The 26,662-nt window shown below is 45.6% G+C and overlaps 1 protein-coding gene across 7 annotated transcripts in view; it reads right to left on the bottom strand.

Moving 5' to 3' along the window:
* MAP3K14 (mitogen-activated protein kinase kinase kinase 14) overlaps nucleotides 1-26,662 on the bottom strand; it is a 105,557-nt gene that overhangs the window by 22,415 nt on the left and 56,480 nt on the right. For 4 of the 7 annotated variants that reach the window (XM_084804357.1, XM_084804355.1, XM_084804359.1 and 1 more), the window contains 2 exons: nucleotides 21,567-21,717; nucleotides 19,114-19,443 (listed from right to left, as the gene is read on the bottom strand). In XM_084804357.1, coding sequence (XP_084660483.1) covers nucleotides 19,114-19,443; nucleotides 21,567-21,717 — 481 coding nt within the window. Of the gene's footprint in view, nucleotides 1-9,506; nucleotides 9,584-9,855; nucleotides 12,060-19,113; nucleotides 19,444-21,566; nucleotides 21,718-26,662 lie in introns of those variants that run through there. The other 3 variants (XM_084804361.1, XM_084804362.1, XM_084804360.1) reach the window with 3 other exon arrangements.

Below are 26,662 nucleotides of genomic sequence, written 5' to 3'. Positions count from 1 at the left end.
CAGTCCCCTGATCACCTTTGTTGCCCTCCTCTGAACCCTCTCCAGCTGGTCTGCATCCTTCTTAAAGTGTGGTGCCCAGAACTGGACACAGTACTCCAGATGAGGCCTAACCAGTGCTGAGTAGAGGGGAACTAGTACTTCCCAGGATTTGGAACCTATACTTCTATTAATGCTGCCCAAAAGAGCATTTGCCTTTTTTGCAGCAACATCACATTGTTGGCTCATATTCAGCTTGTAATCTACCACAATTCAAAGATCCTTCTCGCTTGTAGTATTGTTGAGCCAAGTATTGCCCATCTGGTAAATGCATTTGGTTTCTTTTTCCTAGGTGCACAACTTGGCATTTATCTCTATTAAAGTTCATTCAGTTGTTTTCTGCCCAGCACTCCAGCCTATCAAGATCACTTTGAATTCTGTTTCTGACTTCCTGGCTATTAGCTATCCCGCCCAATTTTGTGTCATCTGCACATTTGATCAGCATTCCCTGCACTTCCTCCTCCAAGTCATTAATACAAATGTTGAAGAGCACTGGGCCCAGGACTGAGCCCTGCGGTACCCCACTCGTTACCTGTCCCAGTTTGAGAAGGTCCCATTGATAAGTACTCTTTGAGTCCGATTCTGTAGCCAACTGTGGATCCACTGGATCGTTGTTTCATCTAGCCCACTTTGAGCTAGTTTGCTAATCAGGATATCATGTTAAATTTCTGTTAAATTTCATTCTGTTGTTTTCATATCATTCATTTCTGTCAGTTGTCCAACCTATCAAGATCATTCTGAATTTAGTTTCTGTCTTCTAAGGTATTAGCTATTCCACCCAATTCGGCATAACCTACAAATCTGATAAGCATTCCCCACACCTCTTCCTCCAAGTCATTAATAAAAATGTTGAAGAGTACAGGGTCCAGGACTAAGCCTTGTGGCACCCCACTCAATACCTCCCTTCAGTTTGATAAGGAACTCTTGATGAGCACTCTTTGAATAGCACCATTTAGTCCACACTTGCTAATCGGAAAATCATGGGGGACTCTGTCAAATGCCTTCCTGAAGTTAAGACATATTATGTCCACACCATTTCTGTGATCTACTAAGGAAGTTACCTGATCAAAAAAAAGAAATATGATTAGTCTAGCAGGACTTGTTCTTGACAAATCCAGGCTGTTTTTCAGTCATCACTGCATTAGTGTCAAGATGCCTACAGACTGAGTGTTTTATAATCTGCTCTAGAATCTTCTGACTGGTTTATGATTTTCCGGATTTTCCCTTTTGCCCTTTTTGAACTTAGGCCAACATCTGCACTTCTCTGATACTTCACCCATTCTCCAGGATTTCTCAAAGGTAATAGAGGTTCCTAGGGTCCATCCACTAGCTCCTTCAATACCCTAGGACAAAATTCCTCTGGACCAGCCCTCCAGACACCATTTCTGCAATTCCTGTACACTTCTTAAGTAACCTGTCCTTCCTTCCACCTATGTTTGGAGGTTCCGCCACATTTACAAGAACACACACCTGTTACAGTATTTAACCTATCTGGACTAAATACTCCCCCCCCCCCCCCCGTTCTGTATTCATAGAATCTTAGAATAGTAGGGTTGGAAGATTATTGCCCATCTGGTAAATGCATTTGGTTTCTTTTTCCTAGGTGAAGAACTTGGCATTTATCCCTAGTAAATGTCATTCTGTTGTTTTCTGCCCAGCGCTCCTATCTATCCAGATCACTTTGAATTTTGTTTCTGTCTTCCAAAGTATTAGCTATCCCGCCCAATTTTGTGTCATCCGCACATTTGATCAGCATTCCCTGCACCTCCTCCTCCAAGTCATTAATACAAATGCGGAAGAGCACTGGGCCCAGGACTGAGTCCTGTGGTACCCCACTCGTTACCTCTCCCCAGTTTGAGAAGGTCCCATTGAGAAGCACTCTTTGAGTCCGATTTGTAGCCAACTGTGGATCCACCGGATCGTTGTTTCATCTAGCCCACTTTGAGCTAGTTTGCTCATCAGGATATCATGGGGCACTCTGTTGAAAGCTTTGCTGAAGTCGAGGTATATGATGTCGACAGCATTCCCACGGTCCACAAGGGAGGTGACTTGATCCAAAAATGAGATCAGATTTGTCTGGCAGGACTTGTTTTTGACAAATCCATGTTGGCTTCGAGTCATCACGGCATTGTTGTCAAGGTGCTTCCAGATGGATTGCTTTATCATCTGCTCCAGAATTTTCCCAGGGATTGATGTCAGACTGACTTGTCTGTAGTTCCCAGGTTCCTCCTTTTTACCCTTTTTGAAGACAGGGACATTAGCCCTCCTCCAGTCATCTGGCACTTCCCCCGTCCTCCATGATTTCTCAAAGAGAATAGGCAGCGGTTCTGAGAGCTCTTCTGCCAGTTCCTTTATTACTCTAGGATGCAGTTCATCTGGCCCTGGAGATTTGAACTCATTCCAAGTAATTCGGTGTTCCTTGACCATATGCCTATCCATCTCAAGCTGCAATCCTGCCCCTTCAGCCTGTACTTTGCCTTTGCCAGGGGGGTCATAGACCAGGTTCCTTGTATTCTTTGGTCCATTTATTTTGATCCAGATGCTCTCGATGGGGCTACCAAGCTCATCCTCCTGTATTTCTGTGCAGAGATATGTATTTTTCACATACAGTGCAACCCCACCTCTCTTTCTGTTCTTCCTGTTCTTTTTGAACAAGTTACATCCTTCAACTGCTGTATTCCAGTCATGAGAGTCATCCCACCAAGTCTGTTACACCTATCAAGTCATAATTTCCCTCCTGTATTAAGAGCTGAAGTTCGTTCTGTTTGTTTCCCATAGTCTGGGCATTAGTATATAGACATCAAAGACCATGTGCTTCATAGTCTGGCTTTCTTCCTACATGTGTCTGAAGACTATTATTGGGTGCTATCAGAGCTGTTCTCTCCGTTGCAGTGCATGCACCTACGTCCTTTGTTACCCCCAACATTACATCTCCCTTCCCTGTAGGATTCAGCTTAAAGCCCTCCTGATGAAGTTCATCATGCTGTGGCCAAACACATTCTTCCCATCCTTTGTGAGGTGCAACCCATCCCTTTGCCAACAGCGCATCTTCCAGGAAGTATAGGCCATGGTCCCAGAATCCAAATCTCTCTCGTCGGCACCATCTTTGTAGCCAGTCATTCACCCGGAGTATTTTTCGTTCCCTTTCTATCCCTTTTCTAACTACTGGAAGGATGGATGAGAAAACTATCTGGGCCCCAAAGGTCTTGAGTTTCCTTCCCAAAGCTTCAAAGTCTGATGTGATTTCTTCGTAGCTCCGCTTGGCGGTATCATTTGTTCCCACATGGATAAGAAGAAAGGGATCCCTGTCAGGGGGCTTTATGAGTGCAGGCAACCCTTCAGTCATGTCTGTAATCCATCCTCCTGAGTGACAGCATACCTGGCGAGTCCATGGGTCTTCGCGACATACTTGGGTCTCGATCCCACGCAGCAAGGAGTCTCCCACTACTACCACTCTTATCTTCTTCTTGTTGTAGGCCTGGGTTTCATCGCCTCTGTTTGACTGACCTTCAGCCTCTTGCTCACTCTCATGTCGGTTCTCCTGTGATTCTTCCTTTGCAGGCTGTCCTCCAGTCTCATCCGCAAGTACCTGGAATCGGTTCCACAGCTCCACTGCTTCCACAGGCGCAGAGTGGCATCTAGTTCTTCTTCTCCTGTCACCCTTTTCCAAGTAGTATCCTCTACTCCATTTTTCTTCACCTCAGCATTTCCCACTGCCTCATCTTGCTGTTGCTCTTCAAGCTTCTGGTCTTCCCTTTGCTGCTGTAGTTCCCCCATTCTGTCCAAGAACTCTTCGTGTTCTTTTATTCCCCGGAGGGTCGACAGTTGCCGCTCTAGTCCACTTACTTTTTCTTCCAGCAGCGTGATCAACTTGCACTTGTTGAAGGTGTAGGCCATGTTGTTCTCAGGCAAGAAAACAAACATTGCACACACCTTGCAGGTCACCACTCCATTATTCAGTATAATGGATTAGGATCATTCACCTTACCCACCAGCATTCCTACCCCAATTTTGTATGATTTCCCCCAGTGGCAAGTGGGATCAAATTGCATGGCTTTGTCCCCCTTTTTTAAAAAAATTACATTAAGGTTAGCACAAGTTTGTGAATTAATAAATTGAGTTTTAAACAATTTATCAAGTATATTTTTTTCATCCCCTTTTACCTCCCTAACCTCTCTCTCTCTCTCTCTCTCTTTAATCCAGCCCTTCTAATGAATGAATAAAACTTTATTATGGTCGAAGACCAGCTCAAAAAAGGAACTACATTAAAATTATCTGCCATATATCCCCAATCAAATTAATAAACACTTCAACACAGTGTAGTACTAATGTAATGCATATCAGCCATACTGAGTGAATGGCATTACTCTCCAGACTTTGTCTTTCATCCAGCTAGGTAAGTCCGAGCTCCCTTAGCATCCTTCTTTGAACACCTATCGCGGCTGCAAAAATTTGGCGACACTGTATGTAAATGTCGAATTGATGTCAGACAACAATATGTAGTCATATTGTTGTCCTGTACATCCCGGAAAGCGAATCATGAGTGGGGAGATGAGTGTGGCACGAATATCTCCATAAAATATACACCACAGCAAAACATGCTCTGTAGTTTCTATCTGTTCCATGCCACAGGGGCAGAGGTGGTCTGACCAGGGGATCTTTTTGTACCATCCCTCTAAAACTGCCAAGGGGAGTCCATTTAGACGGGCCAAAGTAAATGCCCTTCTATATTTGTGCAGTTCCAGTTGTTCAAGATAGGGTGCAGCTGTTACGATGTATCTGTAGTCCTCCCTGAGATAGAATTCTGGGGCACTACTGAGGTCACTTTGTCTCGCAGTATCTGCAATGCTCTGCTTGATAGTCTCCAATGCCTGTTCAAAACCCATATTTAATGAAGTCCGCAAGGGAAGCCCCAAGGAAGCTATTTTCTGTTCAGTTGACTGAATCCAATTGGATTTAAAATGGTCTTGCAAAATTAGCGGGGCAAGGCTAGTAGGAAAATATGACAGTCTAAGCCGGTACACAAGAATAGCCACCCAGACCCTAGCTTCAATTTTGATCTGGCCAGTCTCTAATCTTATCTTTGCATTGGAGACATCCCTAGGAACACCCAATATTGCCCTCAAAAATTTTGATTATACACATTCTAATGTTTGAGTATTCGGGAAAGGCCCCAATTGAGAGCCGTACAATAACTGCGCTAGTACTTTTGCTTGGTATAATTGGAGGGCTAAAGGGATATAGTGGTCGCCTTTCGTTCTCATAAATTGTGCTATTGCTGACGAGCTTCTCTGTGCATTTAACACCACATATTCGCCATGAGCCTTCCTGGAACCGTTTGCTTGGAAGACTACCCCTAAATATTTTAATTGGGAGACCTGCTCAATCTTATGCTGGTTTATCATCCATGATCTGATTTTTGGTCTTTTTGCAAAAGTCACGATTTTTGTTTTTTGATAATTGATCATCAGATCTTCTTCCTTGCAGTATTCAGTCAACTTCCGCAATGCTCTTGTAAGCCCAATTGAAGTCCTTGGGATAATAGCGGCATCATCTGCATATAGTAAAGTAGTTATATGCCTCCCCGCAATTTTGGGGGGATGAAAACCGGTATGGTTTAGCTGGTCTACCGTTGAATTGATGTAGAAGTTGAACAAAAGTGGGGCGAGAATGCAGCCTTGCTTGACCCCTTTTTTTTGTTGGAACAGCCTTTGTAAGGTGGCCGTGAGCACTACATCTGACCTTAAGGGAGATGTCCCTATATAGAGGCTGAATGAGTAGGAGCAGGCCCCTATCAATGTTGGAGGCCTCTAATTTCTTCCATAGTTTGACCTGCCTTAAGGTCTATAAAGGGTACATAGAGCGAGGTGACCTTGTCTGAGACGTATTTCTCGATGAGATGCTGTAGTACCAAGCATTGATCTATGGTAGAGCGACCCTCCCTGAAGCCTGCCTGCTCCTCCGCCAATATCATATCCTGTTTCAGCCAGTCTTTAAGCTTCCTATGTAGGTGCCTGGCGTATAATTTACCGATAGTACTTAATAAACTGATGGGCCTGTAATTTGTGGGGTCGTCTCTCTTTCCCTTCTTGAATATAGGAACAATAATGGCAGAGCCCCAATCTTCTGGTATCTGTCCAGTCATGTCAATGTAGGAGAATAGCGAAGCTACAGCCGGGGCCCACCATTCTAAGTTATTTTTGACCACCTCTGGAGGGATCAGATCTTCGCCCAGTACGTTGCCCATTTTCATCTGGGCAGCTAGATCATAAATTTCTGAAGCCAAGACCGGGGGCCAAGGCGGAGCATCTTCAAGCGCAATATTCCAGGCCACATGGGCAGCGTCAGAATCCTTGTATAATTGATGGAAATGCTTCTCCCAAGCCTTTGGATGAATATAGCAGTCTGGCAATGTTGGTCCACAAATTGGCGAGATCTTTACCAACCGCCAGAACATGGTTGGATCCTTAGATTTGGCTGCTTGAATCAGTTTCGCAGAGTCCTCCTTCCAAGCCTTTTTTTTCTTTTGTATTAGTAGCTGTTTGTAGGATTTTTTCTGTTCAAGAAGATCTTGAACCGCCTTCAGATCAGAACTAAATTTATACTTTGATAGGCCTTCTGTAAGGCTTTTTTTGCTTGAACACATTCCCTATCGAACCAGGGCTTCGAGGGTGGATGGTGCCGTTGTTGAGGCACCCTTACTCTCCGAGTGAAGGCTTGTTTCAATTCTCAGGCTAACTCCTGATATAATTCCACCAGGCTCATTATTTGGGTGTTAAGTATTAGAGATGTGCTAATGTTTTGCATGTTGTCTGATGCAAGTACAGCCTGTAATTCCATGTCCATCCTTGGGGTCCATTTGATACGACAGTAAGCTTCCCCCTCAGGGAATATCATAGGCATGTAGCGATTGGCACTTCATAGATGGGGGTGCGGGGCTTTCCAAGTAAATGAGACCGGGAGATGATCACTGTGAAGTTTTGGGACAACCTCCATGTCCTTCAAAAAGGGAATCAAATTTGTTGATACAATTTGACTCATTCTGGTTCCCGCCAGATAGGTAAATTCCACTGGATGGTCTTTCCCGAATGCACCATTAAGAATGTGCAGGTTGAGCCTTGTAGTCAATTGATGTAGTAAGAGCCCAGAATAGTTAGGTTTTATATCTTTAGATTGTCGAGTAAATGGAAGGCCATTTATACTAGGTGTAGGTGGATAAGCTTTTTGCTGGGAATATAGGGCGTGATCACTTGGACCCATCCTGGTGTTAAAGTCTCCTCCCAAAATCGCATATGTATTGGGATAGGATTGGAGCAGATCTGCTAAGCATGTTTCAAATTCTGCCCAAATTTCCCCAGTCTTCAATTTCTTCTTTTGAGGGGGAAGATAAACATTTATTATCAATAGATCCCATCGATCAAAATGAGCAAGGACAGCCATTACATGTTGTTTATAGGATGGCAGCATCCTTGTGCTTACACACAAAGATGTAGCAATTAAGACTCCTAAACCTCTTTTACATCTTCCGTGTCCCTCCCCAGGGACTGCTCCAATAGAATATGACTGAAAACCATTAAACAGCAAATCCCCCTGGACCCATGTTTCTTGTAGCAGTACAATATCTTTAGAAGACAGATAGTCTTTTGATTCAGGGTCCTGCAGGATTCCAGCCCAGCCATTTATATTCCATGTTGTAAGGCCAATTTTATTTATATGCTGGTTGTTTGTGTGTCATTGGGACTCAGGAATGATACTTTCCAACTCCTGAGCACTCTTTTTCTTCCCTCAGCTCAGTTGTTAGCTCTGAGGCCAGTCCAATTGAGGGGACAGGTGAGTCCATCCAATTCTCTCCCAATGGGGAGTCAACTTGGGGATATATCACACCTGATTTTAAATGGTGTCCAGTCATCCCTTGAAGGCTGGAGGCACTGACTTGGGAGTATCAGAGGGGCCTGGCAGTCTGCTTCTGCAGCATCATCTGGCTCTGTACTAAGCTGAATACTTGTTGAATTTTGTAATCATTCTCTAAGTTTCTCAGTAGAAGTCTGAGGCCTCCGGGTCTGGATCTCATCTAACGTCCTTTCTAGGTCTATTGAAGATATTTCACACCTAACACAGGAGTTGTAGTTCTTCCTTTCCATTGCAGGGAGTGGCCTTATTGGGGTCAACTCCCTTGTCCCCATCAGTGCCTCCATCTCTAGTTCCACTTCCCCGTCATTCTGTGGCATACATAGCTCAGGTGAATTGCCAGTGTCAGGTTTAGCCATTCTGCTATACGATTCTAGGTTTGAAATTGCTGTTATTTCTGGGGTCACTGTTACCATAGGCTTTTCCTTGGTCAATAAGGAGTGGAGCAGCCTATTATCCAGTCCCACATTATCAGCTGGTTCCATATCAGAGTCTAAATGATTATCAGGGGAGCCCAAATTTAGGTCCAGGGAGCTCATAAGGGCTAGACTTGTATCGCTCTCTCTCTCCAAGGCCACATCTTCTTCATGTAATCTGATTCTCGTTGGCATTAGTAAGTTTGTTCCTTAATTTTAAGAGTCCATCCTGCTTGACTGGGTGGTTAGCAGCCAGCTCACGGTAATTATTCTTTAACAGTTTATCTTTCTTATCATGGCTAGACTCCTCTACAGCTGTCCAAATTGTCAGTGATAAAGTGGTGCCATAGTTAACCCTTCTGACTCTGGCAAGGGCTCTAACTCTGAGCTCTTTAAAAACTCTCTGAGGGATTATATCATATCCTCTCAGGTACTGTGCCGAGTGGAAAAGTTGCAAAGGCACAGTTGTTGACTTAAAGTCTAGAAATAATCTTTTGCAGTCCATTTGCAATGGCAGAAAGTAGAAGTGTTTTAAATCCAATGGGGGTATAACACAATTCAGTAATTCTGCCAGAGTGGTATGGATTCTTTTCTTATTTGTCCAAAGCTGTGCATCTTTCTTTGGGAAGCATATGAGGACCTGATTTGTTTGGAGTATTCTTTGTACTCTCCCTTTTGTCTTGTGTTGTACATATTGCATTCGCTCAGGGTTAAAAGAGGGGGGGCGTGTAACAATGGCGTCGTCCTCGTTCTCACCTCTTTGCTCTAACTTGGATACTGAGTGAGTGTGCGTTTGGATTAAGGCTCCTAACTGCCCTTCAATTCTATTTAAACGCTCTGGAATTAAAATTAGAGTTTCTGCAGATATAAAGCAGATGTCACCCAGCTGTTGAAGAGGGCAATTTGGCTGTGTAGGGAAAGCATATTCTGCCTTCTGTTTACTTTCCGTCCTAGCGATTTATGCTTTCCTGCATTCTCCTTCACAGGGTTTTAATCAATAGGCTGCTTTCTATCTCTTGGCAGACGGAGGTGCTGATAGGGGTTGTGGCCAATGCCGCAAGTCTATTCTTAGTACGGTTTTTCATACTCACGGCATACGTAGCCCCATTTGAGGGAAGGAAGCTTTCGATTCTAAGCTGTGTCTTCTTCCTCTCCTTTTCCAACTTTTCTTCTCCGGGACTTATAGTTTGCTGTCTCTTTCTTAATCTCCTCTTCCCTTTAGACTGTGAATAAATCCTTATTATTTTTCATGTTTGCGGCTTCACTTGTCCCAGTGTAGGTGGGAGCTACGTCGCCATCTTCCCTGTCTCCAATTAGCCCTTCTAATTTCAAATCCTCCATAAAATGTCTTTTCAATTACAGATTACAGATTTTTTGTTAGCCACTTACAAACCCAACTACTATTCGTATGTCCATACATATAAAGAGAATCAAATAAGCAGGAAAGCCCAAAAAAGAAAAAAGAGGAAAAATATAAAACACCGAATGATCCTCAATACAATATTTGTTTTATGCCAAATATATTTGCACAAAATTTCCTTTCTAAAAAATACATATTTCTTTTACCGTTTTTTTAATTGTGCTTTTAATTTTAATTAATGATCATATTCTAATTATGTTTCTGTTTTAATCTTGGTTTTATTCTCATTAGCTGCCTTGAGCATCATTTTTCGGCATCTACGCTAAATAGCACCCAACCCAATAGAACCCCCTTTCAGTTGGAGAAAGGATAACTAAGATGGAGCCAACCTAGCCTCCCTTGCCAGGGGGTTTCATTACCTGGGAGCAGCTACCAAGAATCATAGAATCATAGAATAGTAGGGTTGGAAGGGGCCTACAAGGCCATCGAGTCCAACCCCTGCTCAATGCAGAAATCCAAGTCAGAGCATCCCTGACAGATGGCTGTCCAGCCTCGTCTTGAACGCCTCCAGTGTGGTAGAGCCCACCACCTCCCTAGGGAATTGGGTCCATTGTCTTATTGCTCTAACAGTCAGGAAGTTTTTCCTGATATTCAGCCGGAATCTGGCTTCCTGTCACTTGAGCCCATGATTCCGTGTCCTGCACTCTGGGAGGATCAAGAAGAGATCCTGGCCTCCCTCTCTGTGACAACCTTTCAAGTACTTGAAGAGCACTATCATATCTCCCCTCAGTCTTCTCTTCTCAAGGCTAAACATGCCCAGTTCTTTCCGTCTCTCTTCATAGGGCTTTGTTTCCAGTCCCCTGATCATCTTTGTTGCCCTCCTCAGAACCCTCTCCAGTTTGTCTGCATCCTTCTGAAAGTGTGGTGCCCAGAACTGGACACAGTACTCCAGATGAGGCCTAACCAGTGCTGAGTAGAGGGGGACTAGTACTTCCCGGGATGTGGAAGCTATGCTTCTATTAATGCAGCCCAAAAGAGCATTTGCCGATTTTGCAGCCACATCACATGGTTGGCTCATCTTCAGCTTGGGATCGACAACAATTCCAAGATCCTTCTTGCTTGTAGTGTTGTTGAGCCACGTCTCCCCCATTTTGTAACTGTGCCTTTGGTTTCTTTTTCCGAGGTGCAGAAGGCCCTCTCTTGCATCCCCACCCAATGTGCCCCCAATGGCACCAAGAGAAGGATCTCCCCCAGAGATCTTAAAACATAGGCAAGCTCATATGGGAGAATGCAGTCTTTCAGGTAGCCTGGTCTCAAGTTGTGTAGGTCTTTATAGGTCATAACCAGCACTCTGAATTGTGCCCGTGAACAGACAAAGCCAGTGAAGCTTTTATAACAAAGGAGTCATGTGCTCCCTGTAACTGGCTCTGGTCAAGTCTGGCCACAGCAACCTGGACCAGCTGATATTTCCAAACACTTTTCAAACTTCAACCACCTCTCCCAGAGCTTTCATGTATTAAATAGCATGGCTGTTAGACAAACATCATCAGGTCAACAACAGGTGTTTGATCCCAACTTCTGCATCTGAGGAGGACATGGATGCAACCAAGGATGACGAAGAGAATGAATCAGAAGAATAGTCATCCAGATCTGACATTGGGTCCATCAATGCCGAGAGTGAGGCAATGTCAGGAGTTGTATCAGCAGCTGGCAATCCTGTATGTTGAGCTAAAAGTGCCTGCTCGAGTCAAAACACATGAAAGGGCTTAGACCTGAGTTGTCTACATCGACTGATACTGAGGTCGATGTTGTTGTAACTGGGATTGAGCTCAGCAACTGTACTGCTGCCAGGACCACCCTTGGAGCCAACTTAGGATACCGGTAACATTGGTAGCACAGTAAAATTCAAAAGCATGCAGATTCAGTAGCTCTGGAAGGGGAGGCACCCAATGGCAAGTAACAACTGGCAGAATCGAAGGCATCAAGTCTGATGCCAGTGCCTGAGTGGGTCTTGTGATAACTGGGCTGGCATCAGATGCTGTGATGATAGAAGAAGTGGCTCTAGAGCAATCTGGATGGGTCAGTGTCAGTGGTAGACTCTGCTGACAATAGTAGTAGCAGTCGATCTTCCTCCTCCTGTAGGTTGGGTACCACAGCTCATCTCAAGCTGAGCAGAGGCCAGCTAGCTTGGGGAAAGCCCTGCCTCCAACGCTGGGAGGAAGTCTTCATTTTAGGTTTTCGCAGAGGAGGCAAGGCCTCCTGCAGGTTCACTCTTCCAATGAAGCTGTCCCCCAGTTCATCAGTCATCATATCTTTGGCTTCCTCAGGTGACGGTCAGGCTGTGGAAGCAACAGCAGTGAGAGCTGCCTAGCCTGTCAGCAAACTAGGTGGTCAGCCCCAGAAGGTCACCCTCCTTGACTCAAGAACAGAAATTCACCAGTGAGTAAAGCATTTCCATTTCCCCCCTCGAGTGCAGGAGGCCAGCTACTTTGGGGATGTAAAAAGGCAGTGCATTGCCTCATGAGCCAACAGACCCCCCACCCACCCAGAGAACATGCTTGCTGAAGGTGCCCTCTGCAGAGGAGAACAAGTTGATCTTGTAGTGTCTGGTGAAGGTATGGACCACGGACCAGGTGGCTGCCTTGCAAATCTCCTCTAAGGGTGCCCTTTCCCAAAAGACCACTGACATGGCCATCCTCCTTACTGAGTGCACTAGATTTCCTTTTGGCATTGTTAGGTTGCTGGAGGTGTATGTGAAGGCGATACACTTTTGCAGCCAGTAAACTAGGGAAGTGTCTGACAGTTTCTTGCCCATGGACAAGGGTCTGAATGAGATGAACAAGGCATTGTGCTGCCTATGGAACCTGGTTCTGTCGAAGTAGAACTTGACTGCCTGCCTAGTATCCAGCATGTGCCATTCTCTCTTGGGGGATGGCAGGCTGCGGACAGAAGGCGGGGGTCACTAGCTCATGTGCTCTGTGAAACACCGTGTTGACCTCTGAAATGAATGAGGGATCTGGATTTAGGACCACCTTGTCCTTGTGGAAGATACAGAGCTCTTTCACTGGGGAGAGGGTCCTTAGCTTGGAGACCCTCCTGACCAAGGTTATGCCTCCCGGGAAGATGGTCTTTAAGGTCAGAGCCTTGAGCATGGCTGCCCCCAGGGGCTTGAGGGGACATTTGTTAGAGCCCTCAACAATATGTTCAGGCTCTAGGGACGGAATCTGTGCAACACAGGTGGGCTGATCAGAGCTCCTACTTTAAGGAACCTTCTAAAATGCGATGGGTTTCTATTGGGCCCCTATCTGACTTGCCTAGGATGGATGCTAGGGCCAAGACTTGTCTTCCTAATGTGTTGGGTTAAGGCCTACTGACAGGCTGTCCTGCAGGAATTACAGGACACCTGACTGGTGAGGTGGCACCACTTGCTAAATGATCACCAGGTACGTTTGTATGTTGTGCTAGTTGAGGCCCTCCTGGATGCAAGGAAGGTGGACACAACTCTTGCTGAGGAGCCCTGTCTGACTAGCAGGCCCACTCAAACTCCAGGAGGACAACTTCAGGAAGCCTGGGTCCTGGTGGGTGACTGGTCTTTCTGTGGAGGAAGACCTTTCTGTGGAGGAAAGGCTACTGGGTCAGCCATTGAGCGCTTCATCAGGTTGGACCATGGCTATCTTGGCCAGCTTGGTGCTATCAGGATCACTTTTGCCCGCTGGTCTTTTATTTTTCAGTTCACCTTTGGGATGAGGGGGGAGGTGGGAAGGCCTGATGCCCATTGGGCAGTCAGGGCATCTGTAAACTCAGAGCCTTCTACTTGGTAGCAGGTGGTGAATCTCAGAAGCGCTGCTTTCTGTGGAAAAGCAAAGAGGTTGAGGCAGGGCAGGCCTAGCCAGATCATCAGCTCCTCGAAGGCCTCTGGGTGTAGGGACCATTTCCTGGGCCTAGGATCATTCTGCTGAGCCAGTCAGCTTGAACATTTAAACCACCTTTTAGGTGTTCTGCTCTGATGGAGTGGACATGAGACTGAGTCCAGTGGAACTGTTTCATGGCCTCTCTGCAGGGCTCTGTATCTCATACATCCCTACTTCTAGATGTATGCCTTGGCTACAGTGCTGTCTCTTCTTACTAGGATGTCCTGGCCTTCCATTTGGAGGGCAAAATGGTGGAAGGCTAGGCAGATGGCCCAAAGCTCAAGGGGACTGATGCTCTGCCGTGCCTCCTCTTCTGATCTGCCTTGGGTGTTCAGATTCCCACAGATGACCTCTCAGCCTATTAGGCAGGCATCTGTTGTCAGTGAGATGTGGGCTGGCTCCTGGACAGGGATTCTATTTGAGAGATTGGCTGGGTTGGATCCTTAGATCAGAGAGCAGAGGACCTCTGGTGGAGGCTCCACCTTTGGATTGAGGTTGTTCGTGATCTTGGTCTGGAAGGCTAATACATAGGTCTGGAGTGGCCTTGAGTGAAATTTCACCTGCTCCATGGAGTCTTGGCACAAGACCATCATTCTGGGTAGTTTTGCCAGATCCCGTAGGTGTATCCTAGTCTTCGTGTGATGCCAGCTGAGTCAACAAGGTCTGCCTATCTGAGAACAAAGTCATCATATCCGTGGTGGTGTCCAGGGTCACTCCCAGGTAGATGGCATGGGATGGGGAGAGGGAGCTTTTCCATTCATTGACTAAGCCCAGGGAACATAGGGTTGACAGAGTCTCGGTGATGTCCTGGATGTCCTGGTCCCAGGAGCGGGACCATATCAGGATGTCATCCAAGTATGGATGGACTTCCATTGTCTTCAGGCAGGCCACTGGGTCCCAGAGGATCTTTATGAAGACTTGGGGTGTGGTGGCTGGCCTGAAGGGAAGGGCCCTGAACTGGAACTGCATCCCTCGCTGAGGGGCAGATGTGGATGTGAAGGTATGCTTCTTTCAGGTCCACCAAAGACAGGAAGCCTCCTACTCCATTCTGAATTCCAGTTTCTTGAAGTAGCAATTTACCCTCTTTAGGTCTAGGAACACCCTGGTATTCCCATTCCTCTTTGGGACAGGGAAGAACATCAAGCAGACTCCTTGTCCTCCCTCTCTGACTGGGACTGTTGCGATGGCCCGAATCTGGAGGTGCTGGATGGCAGCCCAAATCTTCGGATGCTTGGAAGGATCTCTCAGGTGGTGTGTTCTGAAGAACTTGTCTTTCGGTGCCTTCAGGAACTCTAAGGCGGAGCCTTTCTGAACTGTTTCTAGGATCCAGTGGTGGGAGAAATAGTGTTTCCAAACATCTGAGAAGTTGTGCAGCCACCCTCCCACTGGGGGAGGCTGGATAGGATAATCAGACTGAATTGGGTTTCTGGCCCTGGCAAGGCTGGTTTCTCTGTGTTCCTGGGCCTGGAGCCCTGCTGCCATCTTGGTGTGCTTTCCCTAGGCATGTAGCTAGAGGACAAGGAGAGCCTGAAGGAGCTAAAATGCTTTGTTTTCCCAAGGAAACACGTGACCTCTTTCTTCTGAGTGTTTGGCATGTTTGGCATGCATGAGAATTCCGTTTAAGGGGTGAAAAATCGACGGATTTTACTGGTTTGGTCCTGGCGAATTTCCATTTCCTCCCACTGGCATTGACTCGATCTGTAGTGAGTCGACCCAATATGTGGATTTTGGATTTTTTAATGGTGATGGCAATTTGCACAAATGAGATTGTGGGTTTTTTTCTTCCCGGCTCCCATGATTTGCACAACTGGAATCATGCTTTTTAAATTATTATTTTTCAGGTCTTTAAATTTGCACAAATGGGGAGAGGGAGCTTTTTTTTAAATATTTTTAAAAATATTTTTCATTCATCGTCTTTTGCAAGTCCACCTGTCTGCTGTGTATTCGCACTATAAATATCCTTGTCAGTTTCATCCTCTCCACACACTACTTTGTTTAACCCAGCACAGCCCTTCTCCATACTTGTCAAGGTGTGTTGACTAGGGGGCAAGGGGAGTTGTCTTCCTGTATCTTGGTCATGACCTATGTAATGAGTTGGAAGTGGGGGAAGGCATAGTTTAGAGTGCCCCCCAAGACTGCTGCAGAATATCTGGCACCTCAAGTTTGCCCTCACAGTGAAACGGTCCGCTGTAGGGGTGCCCCACACTCAGAAAAACTGTGATGCGATGACTGGGGACAGCTTTGGATTGGCTGGGGTGTTTTCCCTGGGACTTCTTATGGTCCCTGGCAGGCTGACAATATTTGTTCTGTAAGGGCCATCTAGGCTGGAAGTTGTTCTGAGATGCTGGACTAGGCACCCTGCATGGTGGATTCTGACGGGTGCTTTGCAGTTCCCTGGCACTGGCCATAGGAGCAGGGATGATTCATGGAGGTCTCAGTGATTATAGAGTTAGGAGTCGGGTGTTTGAAGGAGGAGGAACAGGTGTCTTCTTGGATCCTATATAGGTTCTTGATCTTCCTAGAAGTTGGTGGCACTGTGGAGAGCCTAGTCCATGAGTTTGATAACATACAGGAGGGTGGGCAGCATCAGTATGGTTACCAGTGGAGCTATATCCTGCCGAACCCTCTTAAATACCGGGTCTGTAACTGGGATGAGAGGGGCTTTACTTTGGATTCCTATAGGCTTTGCCCTCTGAAGCACCTGTTCAGCACAGACCTAAACACTGTCCGTGAGGGAAAGAGGGTTCTGATCCCCAACTCTGAAGAGGAAGTGGAGGCCACAATGGATGAAGCAGAGGACAAGTCTGAGCAGTAACTGTCCTGCCCTGACAAGAGGTCTCCTGAATGTGGGGGAGACACAGGGGTCAATGTCTTGGGAGGATTGGTGGTGGCTGGTATAGAACCCACTGGTGGAGTCTCCATTACCAGAGGCTCTGTTAGCAATGGTGTAGGGGTATGGATGTTACAATTCCTGGAGTAGTCATTCGGATCTTCAGGAGAAGGACATTTTGGAAGAAGTTAGGAGGTATGGATGGTCTCAGGGTCAAGTCACATAGGGGCCAATTGTGTGAATTTGATGAGGCTCCACGTTGGGTGGTCTCAAGGGCTGGACAGTGTGAAGGGACATATGATCAATCGCTACTATGCGGAGCTTGGGATTGCCGGTACCGGAAGTAGTAGTGCAAGGCATCTCTTCCAGCATTGTTGGGGTGCCACCACGGGGACAGATGGTGCCATCATGGTGGTGACCGCTCATCATTGACAATGGAACCAATTACCCAAGGAGGTAGTGGGGTCTCCCACACTGGAGGCATTCAAGATGAAGCTGGACAGCCATCTGTCAGGGATGCTTTGACTTGGATTCCTGCATTGAGCAGGGGGTTGGACTCGATGGTCTTATAGGCCCCTTCCAACCCTATTATTCTATGATTCTATGATCATCATAGTAAGAAAAGGGAAATTGAGTTTAGTATGAACAGAATCAATTATCCCATGGGAGGTCATGACAACAATGGAGAAAAACTCCCAAGGAAATTGACGATGCTATGAAATCCGCTTGGTACTAAGGGAATTGGGCTCAACAGAAATGATGCTTATGAGGTGAAGATGACTGAGTGATGTCAAGAGACAGACCTTTGACGAGACCTTGGTGGAGATTTTTCTTTAATCTCATCCTCCGACACAGACCTCATGCACTGAAACTCATCAAAAGAGCGATGATCAGGGGGAGGCTGCAACTTCTCCAGGATACGAGTAGGCAACCTCAGATGAAACCTCAGATGAAACAGCCTGAGGCTGTTGTGAGTCTGACAGAACTGAAGCTATCGGTGCCGCCACAGGCTGGTCTGGAGCTGTAGGTTCATCATCAGATTCCATTCTACATATCATCTTCTTCTTATGGTTCTCTGGTCCCAGCCCCAGAGCTGTAACAGGGTGCTTACTGGAGGACTTTGTCAGTTTGATCTTCTCAACTCCCTCGACCCGAAGATTTGGTGGGGACAGGAGCAGATTAGAGCATCAAGCTCAAGGGAAGATGCTGAGACAAGGCTGATGTTGATTGCAGGGCTATTATGCCAGTTGGCAGAGAACATTGTGCCATGGCTCCTTCCATTGAGAGGAGACCTGGGCCAACCAGGAGGAAGACTGATGGCCCGGCCTTGGTGTAAATAAATGATGAAATGGTATCATGCGGCCAGTTTTGTGCCACCATGTCTGCAGCTTTTAAGGCCTGCTCCCACAACAGGGCACAAAGGTGAGCCGTTCAGTTTCTTTGGGTCTCTTTAGTAAAAATCCGGGCAGTGTGTGCAGAAGTTAACCCAATGTCCCTTACCCAGGCAAAGGAAGCACAGGGAGTGACTGGTGGTTGGCGGTATGACGAGATGAAAAAAGAAGAAGAAAAACTCTGCCCAGCAGACCCAAAAGGGACAACTGAGAAAATTGTTGAGGAAAACCGTGAGATATGGAGAACATTCCAAATGCTGCTATTGCTGCACTGGAGAAAAAGCAACTGAGCAATAAGGCAGGAGTCACACCCTGGAGTGTGCACAGAGGAGAGCCGATAGGCTCCTGTCAAAGCTCTGCTGTGCTCTAGAATGTCCCAAGGTGCAGAACCCATATGTGAGTCACAGAGATCACGAAGAAGAATGTATCCTTCATGTTCAGAGGAAGGACTTTCTCCACATTTCCCAAGGGCATCTGGCTTCCTAGACTTATGACTCTGGGCCAAAGCAATATGTTATGATGGCAACCTTCATCTCAGAACATGAGTTACACTGAACAGCTGTAAAGAGTTGTGTGTGGGGGGGGGGAGAGGAAGTTTTGAGGCAGAGAGGTGTAGAAGGAGAGTGCTTGAACCTTTCCCCCACCAACCACATCCTTCTTCCAACTTCCCTCTTAGCTTGGCTTCAAAACCAGACATTGCTGTTTCTCTGCTTGAAACTGCACCCCCACCCTACTGGTTTACAGCTGTTTGGTGAAACTTGTGTTCTTAGACGTGAGTTGGTAGACTTAACACTTACTTTGGCCATTGGCCTGTTTTTTCTTAGATTCAAGACTGATACTGGAATCTTACACCATAAAGTTCACACCATCAGAAATCTTGGTTGCCTTTAACACCTTGACACATTCCATTTCCTTCATGGGATCCTATTCAGTGTTTGTAGTTTGTTTTTATTTTTTAAGCCACCTTATCCAGTCCTATCCATTTTTCCTTCTATTCCGCTACACTCAGTAAGGGTGCAAAGCATATCACTATTATATCTATCCTTTTTTTCCATTTTGAACTCATATGTACCATGTTTGGTGCTCCAACCACTCATTAAGAATCAGGTAGTACTGCCCAAAAGATTAACTCTACAGGAATTCTAGTGGAAGGGGAGCTACACAAAGGGCTTGATAGATGGGAGACCAGATAATAAGATGGCAAATAAAGGCACATTTTAAAGAGAAGGACAAGAAAGCTTATGCACAGATCCATCATTACCAAGCTCCAGCTGTTGAAGGTCATGTTCAAAGGCAGTAGTTCTCCATTCTGTCAAACTGCCCTTCTTGGTGCTGAGTGGAACTGGGATGGAGGGCTGAAGAGAGTCACATGGCCACAGTAATTCCTTGCACGTGTTTGGATGGATTAATTGGGTTTTTTCAGCCAGACCCTGACTGGGGAGTGGTGGGCTGGGGCTTCTGGCCAATGGCTTCAGGCTACCAGGAGGCTCAGGTACTGGCAATGGTGGTTCTGAGAGTCTACTTTCTTGTGTGAACTGTAGGCATCTGGGTTCACTGTATATCCCTCTCCAGGGGCTCTTCAGACCTCCCACTACAAAGCAAAGGCACAAAGGGGGGGGGGAGGTGAGTTAGAACTCAAGGAGGAAAGGACAGCAGCACTCCTCTTCAACCATAGGCACATATTTGCTTGAGGAAAGGTACCGCAAAAGTTTCAAAAGATAACGCCAGATCTTCTCTGTCCAATGTGGCAGCCCATTAAGCAGAGGAAAGCATACGTCCTTATGGGATGATCACTGCTCTAGCATAGCTTTACCCCATGATCTTTCCAAGGGAATATTCTTCACATTTCCTTCTAACTTTTGGCAAACATTGGCAGTGGGTACTTTGGAACAATATTTTATTGTATTTCCAATTTCCCAAACACTCAGGGACAAACAGCCTAAGAACTAATGTACACATTATACAGAATGCACTGGTAGAATTCTGCACTCTACATTTCCAGCTGCAGGGAGGGAGGGACGTTACATTTTTTAATGCTGCTCCACCCCAATTTTTTAAAAACCTGAGCATGTAGCAAACTAGCATACTGGAATAAGGTTCAGGACCCCCACCTATAGTCTGAAGTTGTACAGTTCAGAATTCTGCATTATGTGTGGAGCCGCTTCCGGTCTTTTCTGCGTAGTCATGGGTGCTGAGGCAGGAGAGAGCAAGAGATGGTCTGCCTAGTACATTCTGGGATAGATGAACCACCATGGGCAACAGACCAACATGACATTGTTGCCAGATTTCTTTTTTTTAATTTATTTATAGCTATCCTGCTCAGGGTAGATAATGGCACACGTACTGTTCGAAGAATCAAAGGGATGTCTGAACTGACTTTAAATAATAAATGGGAAATACTGCTGCAATCAAGCCACACTGAAGTATTGTACATATTATGCAGGCTGAAAATTCTGAATTACAAACACCTTCTCTTCCCCTGCCCCAAGTCTCCCTGCCACCTGCAAACTTCAATTCTGTACAAAAAAAAGCCAAAATGTATATTCATTAAAATATGCAGATGTGCACATTTTTTACCAGTTGCAGAATTGTAACATCTTTTGTGTCACAGAATATGCAATGTTCTACACATGCTACAAACACACTGTCTATAACAACATTTTCTGTAGCCAACATTGTCCTCAGTCTAGGGAAGCGTGGAGGAGGGAGAACATAGAGCCTTATACAGAGTCAGACCATTTTACAGAGTCCATCTAGCTCAATATTGTCTACACTGACTGACTCGCCCTCCAGGATTTTGGACAGAAATCTTTCCCAGCCTTACCTACAGATGCCAGGGATTGAACCTGGGACTTTTTGCATTAAAAACATGTGCTTTTGACTCTGAGCGATGGTCCTTACCTAAAGGGATTGCTCCTTGGAGATGGAGAAAAATATCCATGCGAACAGTCAAGTCTTTTCAGCCTATCTCAAAATAGTAGCCTTCCCACCAATTATCTCTCAAGCTCTTTAAAGTTAAAAACACTAAATTCCCAATTTTAAAAGTTGTCAGTGATGTGCTATGGGAGGGAATAGCATTTTTGGCAAGACAGGCACTCTTTGCTATCTGCAGAAATATACAGATAACAGGACTGGATCCATATGCCTCACAGATGGAACACCGTCAAAAAAGTAAGAGGCTCACATTCTAGGGTCAGCAAAATAGCACAACTGGTTTGTGATCAATGGGGACAGCCACCTTCACCAACAGATGGTGTTGGGACATCCTGAGCACCTTCACTCTCTTTCCAATTAACAGCATAAGAAAAGGATCTACAAAACACTGGGCCGGTTCACACAATCAAAACAAGCCACTGTGGCTTAAATAACCCTACAACAGCTCATGGGTTATTTGACGGTTGTTCAACCCTCCAACAAGCCATGTTGCCCATTTTCAGATGACAGAATAAACTGCAGCCAGGTGGTGATTATGCAAATGGTCTGAACCCAAGTAGTATGGCTTGTTGAAGGGTTAAACAGCCATGGTGCCTTGTTCTGATTGTGCAAACTGGGTCACTGACTTCTAAGTAGTCCTACCAAAGCCAATTGTGCAAGCATTTGGTAGTGGAAACAGCAAGGAGCACGGCATATTGTAGCAAGTAGGTTTTTAAAACCAGTGAAGAGTTGGGCTCCAGTTATCTACAGCTTTTTCATACAAACGCTGGACATTCTCACACTGCTTGAGTGCCATGGAGGCCTTCACTCTCAGCTCTGCTGCAGAGACCCGTTGTGTTGGCTCCTTCTTGAGGCCTGCCTTAATAACATGGGCAGTGAATGGGTGACAGGAGGATGGGATTTCCCTCAGTGGAGGTGGTTCTTTGGCTATCTGCAATATAGAAAACACAGGAAGCGGAAAAGTTTTAGGAAACTGGCTAGAGAAGCAGTTGGATTGTTAGATAACAAGGGGGTGAAAAGTGTGCTAGATATAATGGGAGGACTGTTTGCACAAGCAGCTCCAGGGGAAGGGGCTTGCCTTCTCTCACACATGCACCCTTGCTAGACCCCTGTGTTTACTTCAGGAAAAGGCAGTTCACGTGAGCACTTTTCTTTATTATTTATTTAAATAAATAAATAAATAAATCCTGGAGTAGTGATATTTCAAAAAGGGTGTGTGCCATGAGATGAAAATTTCAGCCCTAAGGATCTGCTGGGGGATCATGGCACTTGTGGTCTGAGTATGCCTCCTCGCATGTTCTGGGTGCTCAATGCGTATTCAGCGGTAATAGGAAATTAGGGATGTGTGAATTTCAACGAATTTCACAGTGGGCTTTTGTAGTTTTAAGGATTCGTAAACTGTTCACCCCTTTGTTTCTTTTTTAAGACTAAAGATGATTTGGTATTCTCCCCATTCCTGAAATACACTCTGCTCCTCCCACTCCCATTTTTTGTTTCTGGGGCCGCAACTATTCTTTACATCTATCTTCACTGTGAAAGATGTAGGACAAATACCCATGCCTCAATCGACTTTTCAGGGAGGGAGTCTAAAGAACAAGTGAAACTTAGGTGTAAGAGAGAAAAAGTTCAAGGTCTTATCAACAACATCTACCTAAGAGCTTTGAAAGTACTCAAATTTGAAACTGCTCAATTTCTAACAAAAATATGCAACTTGTCCCTAAAACTCAGCCTCCATACCAGAGGACTGGAAGGCAGGCATAGTTCCACCATTTAAAAAAAAAAAAGGAGGGAGAGAGAATCCAGGATATTACAGGATAGTGAAATTAACATCTGTTGAGTGAATTGGTAGAAGCCATTATTAAAGAGAAAATGATCAAGCACATACAAGAACTAATCATGTCAAAGAAAAATTTTCAGCACAGCTTCAGCAAATTCAAGTCCTGTCTCACTTCCCTTATAGAGTTATTTGTGGGTGCCAACAAGCATGTGGATTTGGTATATACTGAATACCTGGACATCCAAAAATCTTCTAGCAAAGCATCTAGTCCCGAATAAATTTAGCAGTCATGCTAGCCACATGACCACGGAAGCATCTTCGGACAGCGCTGGCTCTTCGGCTTAGAAATGGAGATGAGCACCACACCCTAGAGTCGGACATGACTGGTTGGGGACACCTTTACCTTTATATAAGAGCGCAATCCCCTTATGGATTGCTCCCTGTTTTTTAACCAGTTACCAGAGAGTAGAAATAATTGGACAGTTCTCACAATGGAGGCATGTAAGAAATGTGGGCTCCCAAGGGTTTATATACAGACCAATCCCTTTAAGTTATTTGCAAATGATCCAAAGTTAGGTGTGAACGTGGTCAAATTTGTAGATGACATCACATTATTCACGATGCTGAAGATCTCCAAAAAGGATCTCTCTATGTTGGATGAATGGGCAACAAAAATGGCAATGAGATTCTATGTAAGTCTAAAATTAAGTGTATTGCAGCAAAAAAATTTAAACTTCACATATTAACCTGATGGCATCTCAACTGGCAGAAAGTTGGAGCACCATCCCTATGAGGAACATCTACAACATTTAGGGCTTTTTATTTTAAAAATAGACATCTAAGAGGAGACATGATAATGGATACAGATTCTCTCTCTCTCTCTCTCTCTCACACACACACACACACACACACTCACACTCATAATACTAGAATTCAGGGCCATCCAATTAACCTGATTGGCACGAGATTCAAGACAGACACAAGTAAGACCTTCTTCACACGAAGCATAATTAATTTATGGAATTAGCTGACACAAGATGTGGCGATGGCTTTAAAAGGGAATCAGACAAATTCATGGAGGATGGATCCATTAATGGCTACTCGACACAAGTGCTATACAGAACCTCCACACTCACAGCTGTAGCTCTAGGAAGGGATCACCCCACCCCTGCCACAAAGAGCTGAGATAAGGAAAAGATGAAAAAGAGATGATAAACAGTGGAAAAGTTAAAGAAATAGCAAATGAAGGAACTGATGAAGAAGCTTAAGACCAAAGTTCCTAGCATGTGGCAATGGTGGTGGTCAAGAAGGGGCTGAAGGAACAGGGCTTTTCTCTCATCCATGAGGCAGCTGTTAGGTTTCCCCAATTGAAGGTGGGGGCTGGAATTCCTAGAAGCTGTAGAAGTTTCCGAATTGCTGCTTTTGCTCAGGTGCAGATCCTGTATGTGTGACTGCACAGAAATCATGAAGAAAAACTTCAGTGTTCAGAGGGAGTATGTCAGTCAACTCAAATTGCTGGGAAGCAACAAAAATAGGGGGCTATTACTTTCATGATCTTCTTGTGGGCTTCCCAGGGGCATCTTTTCAGCCCCTCAGTACAATACAAAGACAGTGTCTTAAGTGGCTGAGGTGCTTCCCTTTGCAGACTAACTATACTGGAAGGTTTGAGACGCTGATCTAGATGTCCTGCTTGAAACCGATTCTGATGGGAATTCTGCAGATCCCTGGCATTGCCAGTAGGAGCGGGGGTGGTTCACAGTGGTAGAAGGAGGATTAGAATCCCAAACCTGGTGGTTGGAGTCTACTACCAGCCAGGGAGAAGATGAGGATGAAACTTTTGAAAAGCAAACAGCCAATGTTTCAAGGAAGCATGATGTAGTAGTAATGGGGGACTTCAATTGGTGATGTGGCTGCAAAAAAGGCAAATGCTATTTTAGGCTGCATTAATAGAAGCATAGCTTCCAAATCCCGGGAATTACTAGTTCCCCTCTACTCAGCACTGGTTAGGCCTCATCTGGAGTAATGTGTCCAGTTCTGGGCACCACACTTTAAGAAGGATGCAGACAAGTTGGGGAGGGTTCAAAGGAGGGTAACAAAGATGATCAGGGGACTGGAAACAAAGCCCTATGAGGAGAGACTGAAAGAACTGGGCATGTTTAGCCTTGAGAACAGAAGACTGAGGGGAGATAGGATAGCGCTCTTCAAGTCCTTGAAAGGTTGTCACAGAGAGGAAGGCCAGGATCTCTTCTCGATCATCCCAGAGTGCAGACACGGAATCATGGGCTCATGTTACAGGAAACCAGATTCCAGCTGAACATCAGGAAAAACTTCCTGACTGTTAGAGCAATACGACAATGGAACCAATTACCTAGGGAGTTAGTGGGCTCTCCCACATTGTACACATTCAAGACGAGGCTGGACAGCCATCTGTCAGGGATGCACTGACTTGGATTCCTGCACTGAGCAGGGGATTGGACTAGATGGCCTTGTAGACCCCTTCCAACCCTACTATTCTATTATTCTTCCCGGGCCTTATATACAGTCAGGGCCAGAAATATTGGAACAAGGATAACTGTTTTGGCAGTTGGCCTCTGTACATGACCACATTGAAGTTGAAAGTGAAATGCTTTTCACTTACTGAAGACAAGACTGAAGGCAGAAAGACCCACAAACAAGCAGCAGCTGAAGGCAGCTGCAGTGAAGGCCTGGCAAAGCATCTCGAGGGAGGAAACTCAGCATTTGGTCATGTCCATGGGTTCCAGACTTCAGGCAGTCATTGACTGCAAAGGATTTTCATCCAGGTATTAAAGGTGATCCTTAAGTTTGAAATGATGTTGGTTTGTTGCATTACTTATGAGCCACCAATGATGGGGGGGGGGGGTATGCCACTGGCTGTCCTTCCTGAATGGTTAGTGCCCCACTTTTGTCAAACCCCTTGAATTACAGCTGAAAGTCCTGACTTCGCTCCCATCTGGGTGTGTTTCCTTTCACCTTAATGTGTTGGTGTACAGAGGCCAACTGTCAAAACAGTTATCCTTGTTCCAATATTTCTGGCCCTGACTGTAGTTTCTCATTCTTCCTAGACACTGGTGGCACAGTGGAGGGCTTCACTGTCCATGGGGGAGAGGCCCCAGCCACTGTATCTGGGGGGAAGTGGAGGATACCATAGATGACAGGGAGTCTGAGCAATAATCATCCTGTCCCGATGCATAGTCTCATCAAGACAGAACATGGGGGGAGCCACGGGTGTCGATGTCTTGGGAGAATTGGTAGTAACTGGTGTAGAAGCCACTGGTGGAATCTTTATTACTGGGGGTTGTGCTACCAAACATTACAATTCCTGTAGTAGTCACTGGGGCCTCTGGAAAAAGGACATTTTGGAAGAAGTTAGGAGGTAAGAATGGTAAGCTGGTCAAGTCAGGTAATTGGCCCATCAGGTAGGGATACTGGTAAGCTGGTCAAGTCAGGTAGTGGGCCCATCGGGACTGGGATAGCTATTGTCTGAGTTTCATGAGGCTTCATGCTGGGAGGTCTTGACACCATATGGCTCAGGGTCAGATGGTGAGAAGGGCTCTCTGATCGGCTGCTACGGTATCATTGATACCGGGAGAAGGAACTTGAGACTTCTCTTCCAGCATAATCGGGATGCCACTGTGTGGACAGATGATGCTACTGTGGTGGTGACTGCTCATCGTCAAAGTAAGATGGGACAGATCGAGCGTAGCATGAGCGAGTGTAGTATGAGCAACAACTATTATCCCATGGGAGGTCATGACATGATGGAGAAAACCTCCTGAGGAAACTGATGATACCAGCGAATCTGCTTGATACTAAAGGGATGGGGTTCAATGGGAGTGATATTTATGAGGTGAAGATGATAGTGAGTAGTGTTGAGAGACGGACCTTTGACGAGACTTTGGTGGAAAAATTCCTTGGATCTCAACCCCATGCACTGGGAGTGTGGGGAGCTGCAACTACTCCATGCTAGGAGACCTCAGACAAGGTGGTGGTGGAGCTGGAGATGATTGTGAGTCTGATGGCACTGAAGCCATTGGTGCTGCCAAAGGCTGGTCTGTGCCCATAGATTCATCATCAGACT

The sequence above is a fragment of the Heloderma suspectum genome, chromosome 6, assembly GCF_057233095.1.
Source record: "Heloderma suspectum isolate Gila_16-S chromosome 6, 16-S_ref, whole genome shotgun sequence".
Classification (NCBI taxonomy): Eukaryota; Metazoa; Chordata; class Lepidosauria; order Squamata; family Helodermatidae; genus Heloderma; species Heloderma suspectum.
Note: the sequence above shows the minus strand (reverse complement) of the source record. Positions and strands in the feature narration are given on the sequence as shown.